The following is a 14,582-nucleotide window of genomic DNA, read 5'->3' on the forward strand; positions in this document are numbered from 1 at the left end:
ACCTGACACAGAAATTGGCAACACAACAAGCAAAGCACAATAAATGAATCAGATTTTCTGTAAATAGGACAAAATGTTATGAACAGTGCAGCCACTGTTTCTGTATACAGAGCTCTTTATCTCTCTCCCCATGCAGTTCGTACACTATCCTGTGGCTAATTTGTGAATCGCTGCACCTGCGGTGGCTCTATATATGACGTGGCCCAAGAGTCTCTGTTTCTGAAAAACAGGAAATACATTCATTCCAGTTCTGTTATTACATGTAACACCCATCGATGGTAATATTGATTAAAAATAGTGGCATCGCAACTGTTGATACTTATAATATATAGAATTTATATCATATTTATCTTCATTATTTGAAATATTTGTAATGTTACAGGTTACTGGGCCACTGCTCTGAGGGTGGAGGCTGTTGCTGCACCTGATTGGGTAATCTGGACTTGAATGTGAAGATCTTTATAAACAGTGTGAGATCTGCCCACCCAGTGAGGAGGAGTTGATGCAAACTCTGAGCTCTTCCTTCTACATTTACCTCTCTGCACTGAGGGAGGAGGGACTGTTGTTAGAGACTGACTGTTGGACTATCATCACAGACTGCAGTCAAAGACTTTCACCATGACTGTTATAACCAGCCTGCTTCTGATTACGGTGTTCTTTACAAGTATGTTTTAATCTGCCATTCATTTCATTTTTATTGAAATGTTATTTTGTGAGGTTGTGGATTGTAGGACTAAGTCTTTCTTCATTTCACAGGTGTTGAGTGTCAGACACCGACTGAGTCTGAACCAGCAGTTAAAAAGCCTGGAGAATCCCACAAACTGACCTGTACAGCCTCTGGGTTCACATTCAGCAGCTTATATCTGAACTGGATCAGACAGACTCCTGGGAAGGCACTGGAGTGGGTTGCCTATATTAACCCTAGCAGTGGCACCAGCTATTCCCAGTCTGTTCAGGGAAGATTCACCATCTCCAGAGACAACTCCAACAACAAGCTGTATTTACAGATGAACAGCCTGACAGTTGAAGACACTGCAGTGTATTACTGTGCCCACAGTGAGAGAGAGTGAGGGGAGAGCCGCACAAAAACCTCTTCCCCTTTATCACACAGAGCTACAGCAGAGAGCCCTGGAATGAACTCTGCTGCATGAAGTGAAACTCAGGGTTTCTGTTATAAATATCACTGAAGTGTTTTGTTCTTTTGTTCTCGTTCATACTATTAGATGCCTGATAATTCTTGGACATTAAATACCCTTCCGAGTCACCTGCTAACCAACAGACTGTATTGCTGTTCTTTTCTTGACTATATTACATTCAAAAGTTTCAAAGTTTCGAATATATATTCAAAAACTTACATTCACAGAAAGATGTTTCATACTTTCACCAACCTCTTTAAATATCAAGTAAACATTGCATAAATGTTTCCCAAATGGTCCACTGTCTCTTACGTTCAACACACCACACTATATATTTATTTACTGTAAAATATAAACAAGCAGGCTGCTTTCATATTTGTTTAAACTGTGTTGGCTTAATGGCACAATATTACTTATTACTGTCATTGAGGTGTAAGAGGACAACTTATGTAAATGGAAACTTTACCACTCTTACAAACGGTCCAGATATAAACTTTCCTGTTCTTTGTCATATCTGCAAACCATTAACACAACACATTTTATACTAAAAGCGTCTGTGTTATTCATGGAAACATGAAATCTGCCAGTATTTACATTTGTTTTTCAGGATTACATTAATTTCCAGGATCATGTCCTGAAAGTAAGGGACAATAATGAATACTTTATTGGTACGTACAGTACTGTGCAAAAGTCTTAGGCACCTGTATAACATTCTGTACAGATAAGATTCTTTCAAAAATAATTCAATGAAAGGTCCTAAATAAATGTACTACACATGTTACATTACATTTGAAGAATTTGGCAGAATAGTTCAAAACTGAATCAAATCAATAGTTTTCGTGACCACCCTTTGGCGTTAAAACTACATCACTTCTCTGAGATAGCCAACGCTGTCCTGCAATTCTATAAGACAATCAGCAGGAAGGTTGTTCCAAGCATGTTGGAAAAGTTGCCACAGTTCCTCTGCAGACTTTGGATGGCTCCTTGCTTCTGAAGTTTTTTGTAAAAATTAGTAAATTGCTGACAGTAATATATTACTTGTTAAAAATTAAATACAAAAATGTCTCTGTAAAATTAAATCTTTTGGAAAATTTATATTTGGAAATCTCAAATGTGTTCTTTTATACTATACATGGACTTATCTATACTTTTTGGGGTAAAGGATGATTGTAATTGAGTACATTATCATTGGACACTTGGACAAAAAGTCCTACAAGCTTCTTGGTAAATCTGTAGTAATGAATAAAAGTTGACCAATTTGCTAATCTGCTGTTTCAATTACCCTCCAGGACGGGGCAGCAGTGCTCCTCATAAAGGATATTCTGACCGTCTGAATTTATCTTGTTTTTCTCCATCCTCCAACCCCCAGAGATTAAACAAATTCATCCGACCGTATTTCCTATAAAAACCCCTGAGAATTCTCCTCCCAACACAGGAGCATCACCTGTAAGACAGAGAGGGAGATCTGTGTGTGACAATGGGAGCTATTGTAGCATTAGCAGTGTTACTGGGAACTTTCTCTTGTAAGTGACCATGCTGTATTAAGATTTTCTATTTTGAAATACAATTATTTGGTGATGTTTTCCAGTTTTTCTTACTTTCAATCTTATGTAAATATTAAATATATTATTATACATTTATTTTTTTATTTTCTGTTTATTTATATGATTGTATTGCTTTATGAGATACACATATTTTTCATTTCTTTCTGCACAGATGGTCACTGTGTTGAACTCACATAGCCTGGCTCTATGGTTGTAACTCCAGGACACTCTCTGACCATCTCCTGTAAAGTCTCTGGGTATTCCCTCACAAGCACCTACTGTACAGGCTGGATCCGACAGCCTGCAGGGAAAGCTCTGAAGTGGGTTTGGATCATTTGCTGTGATGGAAGCACTGCTTATGAAGATTCTCTAAAAAACAAGTTCACCATGTCCAAAGACACCTCCAGTAACACAGTGTCTTTACAAGGGAGCAGACTGGAGACACAGCTGTGTATTGCTGTGCCCGATACACACAGTGCAGCAAAGCTACAGCAGGGCTGTACAAAAACCCACCCTGTTGAATATCCCTGCTGAACATGCACTGGGCTTGTGTGGATAATAACATGGTGGCTTGGTTAAGCAGAGCAGTGAAGGAGGATCTGGCAGCTGCATCCTGTGAGTCTCTGTGTGTGTCCAACTGCGTACAACCAGAGGAACCCCAACCCAATCAATGAATAAATATATAAACCATTCTGGTCTTGGCATCTGCCTACTGCTACAGTCTTGGAATTGTAATATTTTGCTGGAAATTGTAAAAAGTTACAACATTTCCACCAAAAATATATATATTTCAACAAACATTTAAAATGAATGTCCAGTTTGCTCAGAGTGAAGCAGATGACTAAAATTCACTGCTTCACTACTAAAATTTCAGACTGTCTCAAGTTCATTGCTACCTTTAGCTTCAGTAATTACACTGTAAATGTACATTCATCATGAACACAAACACTGCATTCATGGGTCAGTCAGACCTGTGCCATGCAAATATTTGAAATATGACCAAACAAGTACTTATATACATATACAGTGTATGTAAATATAAATTGTTATGAGGCAGATATGCAAATATAACATCCCCACGCTCTTTAAAACACAGCGTTTGAGCTCATATTCACTGATGAGCTGCACGGGTCACTTCCTGTCTTTCTGTTGCTGTGAATGAAATAAAATGGAGACCTTTGTGTTCATCACAGCTTTGCTGTTTGCCTTTGAATATAAGAACCCTGATTTTATTCCCTCTCTTCCCCTGTCTCGCAGCAGCTGAAAAGGCGATGGCTACAGAACTGCTGTGAACCTGTGCTTTGTACCCTTCTGCAGATGCTCACTGTGACCCCACACTGACGGAGTCTGATCCACAGGTGAAGAAGCCTGGAGAATCCGTCAGGCTCTCCTGTAAAATTACTGGATTCTCTCTCAGCAGCAACAGCGTGCACTGGGTTCGACAGGCTCCAGGCAAAGGGCTGCAATGGGTTGGTTACCACAGTGGTTCCTTCCACAGTCGTTTCAAAGTGACAGAAGATTCATCCAACAGCATTGCTTACTTAGACATCACAGACCTCCAGCACTCAGACACAGCTGTGGATTACTGTACCCAACAGCCACAGTGAGAGAGTTGAAAGCCCTGCTGTACAAATACCGTCCACACATGATTTAACAGTGTGGCCTCAGTTCATCACACTGGAGATATTTCCTGTTATTGTTCTTCTCCTGTAACTCAACCATGAAGCTAAAGCCCACATTTATATTGTTTTTTTGTTTTTCAAATGGACATTGACATTAATCTTATCGAACATAACAAATACATTTAATACAACCAATTCATCCATCCATCTATCCATCCATTATCTGAACTTATCCTGAACAGGGTCGCAGGGGGGCTGGAGCCTATCCCAGCATACATTGGGCGAAAGGCAGGAATACACCCTGGACAGGTCACCAGTCCATTGCAGGGCACACACACCATTCACTCACACACTCACACCTACACACCTACAGGCAATTTAGAGTCTCGAAGTACCCGGAGGAAACCCACGCAGACACGGGTAGAACATGCAAACTCCGCACAGAGAGGCCCCGGCCGACAGGGATTTGAATCCAGGACCTCCTTGCTGTGAGGCGGCAGTGCTACCCACTGCACCTTCCGTGCCGCCACACAACCAATTCAATAAAACGTTTAATACAAAGAAATTATAAATATGCAATTATGTCCTTGTGAGGTCCCATCAGTTTCTTAATGAGCAACAGCTTGAGTAACGAGTGAACTTTTGAAAAGAAGACAATGAACACACATCTTTAGCTTGTTATGTATGGGGGTATGTAGTTCTAGTCTCGTCCTGCAGGTGGAGCCAAGAGGTGAACCCTGCACTGATTACTAACCCGCCACACCTGCCATAGGCTGGAGTATATAAACTCCTCCCCTTCCTCCTCCTGCTCTCTCTCTTTGTCTTGGCAGCCAGCTCTGCAGCAGCAGGGCCTTCAACCGCCACCATTTTGTTTTGAGCAGTTTGTAGTTCCTGTGTTACAATAAATTTAGTTATTTTAAAACTCTTTAACTGTGTCTGTTTCCACTATGTTATATTCCCTGAGCCAGGGTTGTAACAAGCTTGATTACACAGTGTGAATGTAGATTTAGTTATAGAGAATAGAGCATGTCTAAATATTTCTGAGTAATATTTCTTGGGATGTACTAAATACAAAACATGCTCCAAAATCTAGTCCTGGTAATGTGATCAAGCTAAATATTTTAAATAGAAATTGAGCATGTCTTGCAACCAATATATCCCATAGAATATCCCTAATTCAGAATCATTTTGAAATGAATCAGAGGATTCTACTTTGAATCTCAGTAAAGCAATATAGGTTTTATCCTGGAAGAGGAGCACCTAAACGACTGTGGCAATACGCAACACAAACGTTTAATACGATTTTCATCATGGTAAAAACACATTGTAATGTACCTCATTTAAAGTGTTAAATTGGAGGAAGCAGTCTGCTCTTTAAATTCTCCTCCAGGAGGGGGCAGCAATGCTCCTTATAATGGATATTCTGACCCTCTGAATTTATCTTGTTTTTCTCCATCCTCCAACCCCCAGAGATTTAAACAAATTCAGCCCACAGTATTTCCTATAAAAGCCCCTGAGAATTCTCCTCCCAGCACAGGAGCAGAGAAGGAGATCTGTGTGAGACAATGGGAGCTATTGTAGCATTCGCAGTGTTGCTGGGAACTTTCTCTTGTAAGTGACCATGCTGTATTAAGATTTTTATTTCACATTGAAATTATGCTTCAATATTTTCCAAAGCTTCATTCTAATAATTTAAAATGAAAGGTTTGAGTGTTTTGCTATTTATTTCAATAATTATTTCAATAATCAGTATTACTCATTTACACACACCCTTTTCTTATTTCTCTCCAGATGGTCACTGTGTTGAACTCACACAGCCAGGCTCTATGGTAGTAACACCAGGACAGGCTTTAACCATCTCCTGTAAAGTCTCATATTCAGTGAGCAGCTATGCTACAGCCTGGATCCGACAGCCTGCAGGGAAAGCTCTGGAGTGGATTGGGTTTATAAACACGGATGGAAACACATATTATAAAGATTCACTAAAAAACAAGTTCACCATCTCCAGAGACACCTCCAGTAACACTGTGTCTTTACAAGGGAGCAGCCTGCAGACTGGAGACACAGCTGTGTATTACTGCGCCAGACACCCACAGTGAGAAAGAGTGAGGGGAGAGCCGCACAAAAACCTCTTCCCCTTTATCACACAGAGCTACAGCAGAGAACTTGACCTAAAGAATGAATTAAAGAACAATGCTGTTCTTAAATTAAAGATTCATATCAAATAATTTGGGTATCGATGGTTTCTTGTTTACACATATCTATATTAGCAATGAAAGATACAAAGCTTTCCCCATAAGCTCTTCATATTAATCAGATTGAGAAACATCAACAGTCTAAATTATTCTCTCAATAATAAACATTATATTACAAGCATTTTGCAGACGTTCTTATCTAGAGCGACGTACAATGAATCATGTGGTTATGATATGCACCCAATGTTTATTCAATTCAATTCAATTCAAACTTTGTCCAGATGAAAGACAAGACACATTTTTTGTGACCTAAATGGAATGTATTCCAGTGTGCAGAAATATGTGTCATAATTACATGAGCTTTCATACAGAAACAATATAATTAATCGATCATTATGGTTACTGGTGTAAATTCCGGAGTAATGCTGGCAGAAGCAGTCTGCTGTTTTAATTCTCCTCCAGGAGGGGGCAGAAGTGCTCCTTATAATGGAAATTCAGCCCTTTCCTAAAAAAGCCCCTGAGAATTCTCCTCCCAACACAGGAGCATCACCTGTAAGACAGAGAGGGAGATCTGTGTGTGACAATGGGAGCTATTATAGTATTAGCAGTGTTGCTGGGAACTTTATCTTCTTCATATTGTGAGTATGCTGTATACATATATATACATATACAGTGGGAGCAATAATTGTTTGATACCTTGCTGATTTTGTAGGTTTGCCCACTTACAAAGAATGGGACTGTGTAGAATTTTAATCATAGGTACATTTTAACATTGAGAGACAGAATATCACAAAATAATCCACAATAACAACATCATATAAATTTTATTAATTTAATATCATATTTTCACATAAGTATTTGATCCATAGAACCATAGGACTTAATACTTGGTGGAGAAACCTTTGTTGGCAAGCACAGAGGTCAGAAGTTTGTTGTAGTTTTTCACCAGGTTTGCACAGATCTTGGGAGGGATTTTGGTCCACTCCTCTTTGCAGATCCTCATCAAATCCTTAAGGTTCCGAGGCTGTCGCTTGGCAACTCGAAGCTTCACTCCCTCCACAGATTTTCGATGGGATTAAGGTCTGGAGACTGGCTAGGCCACTCCAGGACCTTAATATGCTTCTTTTTGAGCCACTCCTTTGTTGCCTTGGCCGTATGTTTTGGGTCACTGTCACGACCCATTTTCAGTGCTCTCACTGAGGTTGTCGCCCAGAATTTTCTGGTACATGGCCCCATTCATCCTCCCCTCAATACGGTGAAGTCGTCCTGTCCCCTTACCTGAGAAACACCCTCAAAGCATAAGGTTTCCACCTCCATGCTTCACAGTGGGGAAGGTGTTCTTGGGGTTGTACTCAGCATTTCTCTTCCTCCAAACATGGCGAGTTGAGTTGATGCCAAATAGCTCTATTTTGGTCTCATCTGACCACATCACCTTCTCCCAAGCCTCCTCTGGATCATCCAGGTGTTCTTTGACAAACTTCAGATGGGCCTGTACATGTGCCTTCTTCAGCAGAGGAACCTTGCGTGCGCAGCAGGATTTTAATCCTTCACGGTGTAGTGTATTACTGATGGCTCTCTTCATGAATGTGGTCCCAACTGCCTTCAGGTCATTAACAAGCTCCTCCTGTGTAGTACTGGGCTGATCCCTGACCTTTCTCATGATCATTGATATCCCACGAGGCGAGATCTTGCGTGGAGCCCCAGACCGAGGGAGATTGGCGGTGACTTTGTGTTTCTTCCATTTTCTAATAATTGCTCCAACAGTTTTTAACTTCTCACCAAGCTGCTTGCTTATTTTCTTGTAGCCCATGCCAGCCTTGTGCAGGTCTACAATTTTGTCCCTGATGTCCTTAGACAGCTCCTTTGTCTTGGCCATGGTGGAAAAGTTGGAATCTGATTGATTGTGTGGACAGGTGTCATTTATACAGCTACATGTAACGATGTAACGAGTTGACACGTGTTTTGGGTAATGAGTTGAGATTAGGAGTGCTTCTTAATGGAAAACTAACCGGTCTGTGGGAGCCAGAATTATTGTGGATTGGGAGGGGATCAAATACTTATTTCATGCAAAAATACGAGAATACATTTATAAAATGTATATGATGTTGTTATTGTGGATTATTTTGTGATATTCTGTCTCTCAATGTTAAAATGTACCTATGATTAACATTCTACACATTTCCTTTCTTTGTAAGTGGGCAAACCTATAAAATCAGCAAGGGATCAAGTAATTATTGCTCCCACTGTATATATATATTTTTATCGAAGATAACAAATACATTTAATACAACCAATTCAATTAAAAATTTAATACAAACAAATCTTCAATTATGTCCTCATGAGGTCCCATCAGTTTCTTAATGAATGAACGTTTGGAAAGGAAGACACAATGAGCACACATCTTTCGCTTGATCACACACTGTGAATCTAGATTTAGGTGTAGAGCATAGAGCATAGAGCATGTCTGAATAATATTTCTGAGTAATATTCTTTGGGATGTCCTAAATACAAAACATGCTCCAAAATGTAGTCCTGGTTATTTGATCAAGCTAAATATTTTAAATAGAAATTGAGCATGTCTTGCAACCAATATATCCCATAGAATATCCCTAATCCAAGAATAATTTTGAATTTTGAAATGAATCGGAGGACTCTACTTTGAATCTCAGTAAAGCAATATTTGTTTTATTTAAGCTGTGGCAGTACACAACACAAACATCTAATTCGATTTTCATCATGGTAAAAACATAATGTATCTAATTTAAAGTGTTAAACTGGAGGAAGCAGTCTGCTGTTTTAATTCTCCTCCAGGAGGGGGCAGCAGTGCTCCTCATAATGGATATTCTGACCCTCTGAATTTATCTTGTGTTTCTCCTTCCTCCGAACCCCAGAGATTTAAACAAATTCTGCCCACAGTATTTCCTATAAAAGCCCCTGACAATTCTCCTCCCAACACAGGAGCATCACCTGTAAGACAGAGAGGGAGATCGGTGCCTGACAATGGGAGCTATTGTAGCATTAGCAGTGTTGCTGGGAACTTTATCTTGTAAGTGACCATGCTGAATTAAGATTTTTATTTCACATAGAAATTATTTTTAAACATTTTCCAAAGTTGTATTCTAATAATTTAAAATGTTTTTTTCTGTTTATTTGAATAATTGTACTGCTTACTGATTTACACACAAACGCCCCCCTCTGATGGTCGGAGGCCGCCGGCGTAACATAGACAGTGAGGGGGTGGAAATGGAGGAGGCAGTGACACCAAATTGTTGTAACAATAATTTATTAACAAAAAAAAACAACCGGAACACAGGGCCGAGAGACAACATGTACCCAACCCCCTGAGCTATGCAGCGACTACTAAAAGAAAAAGCCCAAAGCCCAAAACTAACCCTACCTAAACACACAAAAACAACCCCAGGACTAATCCCCCTAGCCTAACCCCCTTGACAGGCGCGCTAGCACCCCAAAGACATGGGTTAGTGTCGCCGCTCTAACTGTTGTACTAATACAGAGAGAAGTCTACATGTGGTGCAGGACAAGATGTAGACCTGCAGGCGGATACCTAAGTTCCCTACCTCTCGAACCCTGCGTCCGGCTGAATCTAGAAAAAAGACAAAAAGAGAACAAAATTACCAAACAGCTGGTAAACTGAAAAAGGTAAAAAAAGTGAATCAAAAACTACATAATCAAAACAGAATCAAAAGTATCAAACAAACAAACAGAGAAATCTGAGACCTGCCACATCCCCTGACTGGGAGCAAACAAAGAACTTAAATAGGGTGTGTGTGATGATAGGTTGATTGGGTGACTCCAGCTGCAGGCAATCCAGATGATTAGCTGACAGAGGAATCTACTAAGGGATGACAAAAGTGAATTACTGAAATGAAACCAGAGGGAAAACACACACAATGAAACAGAACAGAACTACATGTATACAGATCTAACTATGAACAAAAACCCCACCACCGGTAACAATAGTTATTGTATTGTTTGTGGTATTCTAGCTGCCGACCATGGTATACTAGTGGGTAAGTTGATGTACTCTTCAAGGGTTCAAGTTGTATCTACGTGATCACTCAAGGACTCAGAACTGTACTTTCCTCTCTAGGGTCCTCAACGCACTTGTCCCTGGGTTTGATTTGCACTTTATTGCACATCAGTCTGGATAACAGTGTCTGCTAAATGCCTGTAATGCCATTGGCACAACTCTGGTCCTCGTGTTGACAAATGTCAAAGCAGACTCCAAAGGCAATTAAACGCCTCAAATAAATACCATATACTGAACGCTTTCTTATACCTGCACTATAGACACAGTTCATGCACCTGAGTAATTAGAAACAGCTGAGAGGCCAACTGTCCAATTATTTTTGGTCCCCTTAAATGAAAGGATTGTATAAAAGAAAGGGGATGTAATTCTGAGACTGATCGCCTGATGTGGCTGCAAATGCCTTCAGATTAAAGGGGACAGTCTGCACTTTAACGTAGTCATTGCTTCATTTCAAATTCAATGTGCTGGAGTACAGAGTAAAAGAACATACATTCGACCACTTTCCAAAGACCTACAGACTGCCCTGTATATCACCTCCCTTTGCTTTTACCTGGACGTAATGAGGGTAATCAGACTGCCAAATCCAAGAAATAAAAGAGCACTCAAATGCACTTTAGTGTATTTTTACTTATCTTGATGTAATGTATCACAATGCACAGATAAATCATAACAATGGGAGCATTCATTCTGAATTTAAACCTTTAGTTTTGTGACTGACATCGATTCCCGAGTGGAAGCAGTCTGCTGTTTTAATTTTCCTCCAGGAGGGGGCAACAGTGCTCCTTATAATGGATATTCTGACCCTCTGAATTTATCTTGTGTTTCTCCTTCCTCCGAACCCCAGAGATTTAAACAAATTCTGCCCACAGTATTTCCGATAAAAGCCCCTGACAATTCTCCTCCCAACACAGGAGCATCACTTGTAAGACAGAGAGGGAGATCGGTGCCTGACAATGGGAGCTATTGTAGCATTAGCAGTGTTGCTGGGAACTTTATCTTGTAAGTGACCATGCTGAATTAAGATTTTTATTTCACATAGAAATTATTTTTAAACATTTTCCAAAGTTGTATTCTAATAATTTAAAATGTTTTTTTCTGTTTATTTGAATAATTGTACTGCTTACTGATTTACACACAAACCCTTTTCTTATTTCTCTACAGATGGTCACTGTGTTGAACTCACACAGCCAGGCTCTATGATAGTAACACCAGGACAGTCTTTAACCATCAACTGTAAAGTCTCATATTCAGTGAGCAGCTATGGTACAGCCTGGATCCGCCAGCCTGCAGGGAAAGCTCTGGAGTGGATTGGAGTTATAAGGTCGGATGGAAGCACTGCTTATAAAGATTCACTCTAGAGCAAGTTCACCATCTCCAGAGACACCTCCAGCAACACAGTGTCTTTACAAGGGAGCAGCCTGCAGACTGGAGACACTGCTGTGTATTACTGTGCCAGAGACACACAGTGAGAGAGAGTGAAGGGAGAGCCGCACAAAAACCTCTTCCCCTTTATCACACAGAGCTACTGCAGAGAGCCCAGGAATGAACTCTGTTCTGAATGTGTTCTGTTATTTGGGTCTAATTCATGCTAATAGATGCCAGTTCATTCTTGGGCATCTTTTTTTATATCTTATAGTCACCTGCTAATCTGCAGGCTGTAAGGCTGTGTCTACAATATTCGGTTTGTGATCATTTTGATCATGACGACAAGTCAGAGAAAACATACATTCCCAGGAACATGTTTCAAACTAACACCAACCTTAGACCACAGATATTTTAAAAATCTTCAAATCTTGCATAAATATTTCCCAAATCGTCCACTGTCTCTTATGTTCAACACACTATATTTTTATTTACTGCAAAATCTAAATAAGCAGGCTGCTTTCATATTTGTTTCCACTGAATTGGCTTCATGGCAAAATATTTCTCATTTCTGTCATTGAGGTGAAAGTAAATGTGCACATTACCACTCTTACACTGACAAAAGGTACAAATAAAACCCTTCCTGTTCTTCGTCATATCTGCAAACCATGAATGCAACACATTTGATGCTAAAATCATCTGTGTTATTCTGGGAAACACAGACATACACATAAAATCAGCTTTTTTACATTTGTTTTTCAGCATTACATTTATGTCCAGGATCATGAACTGAAAATCAGGGGAAATGGTTTACTTTACTGGTATGTAGATTTTGGAGATATGTGGAGTAATCTATACTCTTTGGGGTAAGGGAGGACTCTATGATAGTAACACCAGGACAGTCTTTAACCATCTCCTGTAAAGTCTCATATACCACATATCATGTGGTATACTTAATAAGTACAATAAAAAAATGCCCCAACCCAACAACCAAAATAAATCTATTAAATGCATTTTTATTAATGAGAAGATTACACTTTGAATCCCATGAACTGTATTACTGCATTGAAAAAACTGATCATATTATTCTGTGACTTGGTCATAGCATCATAGAATACGTATTAATCCATCTGAAATTTTAATCAAAAACCTATTACTGACAAGTTTCACAATAATGTTAATGTAATAATGAATCCCTTTGTAAGTGCAGGGTCCAGTGATTACCACTGGGTATCAGGGTGCTTTCTGTACTGAGTGGTCCTATGCTGTCTCTGTTGGACACTCTCATTACAGTGACTTGTGATGTACTGAGTACTGGGAAGCTCCTGGCTCCACTCTCCTACCCTCACCTGCCAGGAAACTCCTTGGATTCACTATGAATAATAATGCAGTCATCAGCCATGGAAGAGAGACACACGGCTGTAATGATGGATAATACTCATAACTGCTATATGATCTGAGCCCCGTCTACAGCTCTGACTGCTCTATTTAAACAGTGTGAGATCTGCCCACCCAGTGAGGAGGAGTTGATGCAAACTCTGAGCTCTTCCTTCTACATTTACCTCTCTGCACTGAGGGAGGAGGGACTATTGTTACAGACTGCAGTCAAAGACTTTCACCATGACTGTTATAACCAGCCTGCTTCTGATTACAGTCTTCTTTACAAGTATGTTTTAATTTCCCATTCATTTAATTTTTACTGAAATGTTATTTTGTGAGGTTGTGGATTGTGAAGACTATGTCTCTCTTCATTTCACAGGTGTTGAAGGTCAGACACTGACTGAGTCTGAACCAGCAGTTAAAAAGCCTGGACAATCCCACAAACTGACCTGTACAGCCTCTGGGTTCACATTCAGCAGCTACTGGATGGGCTGGATCAGACAGGCTCCTGGGAAGGGACTGGAGTGGATCTCAATCATTGAATTTGACAGTGATAATAAATACTACTCTAAGTCTGTTCAAGGAAGATTCACAAATAGCAGAGACAACAGCAAGAACCAGCTGTATTTACACATGAGCAGCCTGACAGCTGAAGACACTGCTGTGTATTACTGTGACAGACGCCCACAGTGAGAGAGAGTGAGGGGAGAGCTGCACAAAAACCTCTTCCCCTTTATCGCACAGAGCTACAGCAGAGAGCCCTGGAATTAACTCTGCTGTATGAAGTGAAGCTTATGGTTTCTGTTTTTAAAATCACTCATGTGTTTTGTTCTTTTACTTTAATTCATGCTAATAGGTGCTGGTTAATTCTTGAACATCTTTTATATACCTTTTAGAGTCACCTTCTAAACTGCAGACAATAATGCAGTTGTGTCTCTACAGTATTCGGTATGGATTGTGATCATGAGGACACGCCAGAGAAATGTGTTTCAAAATTACCCCAACCTCACAAGCATATTTAAAACTCCAGTAAACCTTGCATAATGTTTCCACAATGGTCAACTATCTCTTAACTATATGTTTATTTACTGTAAAATATAAATACACAGGCTGCTTTGTTTGAACTGTATTGGCTTAATGGCACAATTCTTCTTATTACTGTCACTGAGGGGAAAGAGGACTTGTTCTGTAAATGTAAATGTGCACATTACCACTCTTACACTGACAAAAGTTTAACTTTGTCATATCTGCTAAATATAAATTCAACACATTTTATACAAAAATCATCTGTC

The 14,582-nt window shown here is 39.8% G+C and overlaps 2 gene segments (V, D, J or C); both read left to right on the plus strand.

Annotated features, from left to right (window-relative positions):
- Positions 1-577: 577 nt before the first annotated feature.
- LOC133121613 (Ig heavy chain V region 914-like) lies at positions 578-1,046 on the plus strand (the record flags this gene model as incomplete). The annotated part of the segment is given in 2 exon segments: positions 578-664; positions 757-1,046. Coding segments are annotated over 2 exon segments (336 nt in total), but the record flags the coding sequence as incomplete, so codon positions are not given.
- Positions 1,047-13,499: 12,453 nt separating this feature from the next.
- Positions 13,500-13,983, plus strand: LOC133121394 (immunoglobulin heavy variable 3-30-3-like). The segment is given in 2 exon segments: positions 13,500-13,576; positions 13,670-13,983. Coding segments are annotated over 2 exon segments (360 nt in total).
- Positions 13,984-14,582: the final 599 nt, after the last annotated feature.

The sequence above is a fragment of the Conger conger genome, chromosome 2 (genome assembly GCF_963514075.1).
Source record: "Conger conger chromosome 2, fConCon1.1, whole genome shotgun sequence".
Lineage (NCBI taxonomy): Eukaryota > Metazoa > Chordata > Actinopteri > Anguilliformes > Congridae > Conger > Conger conger.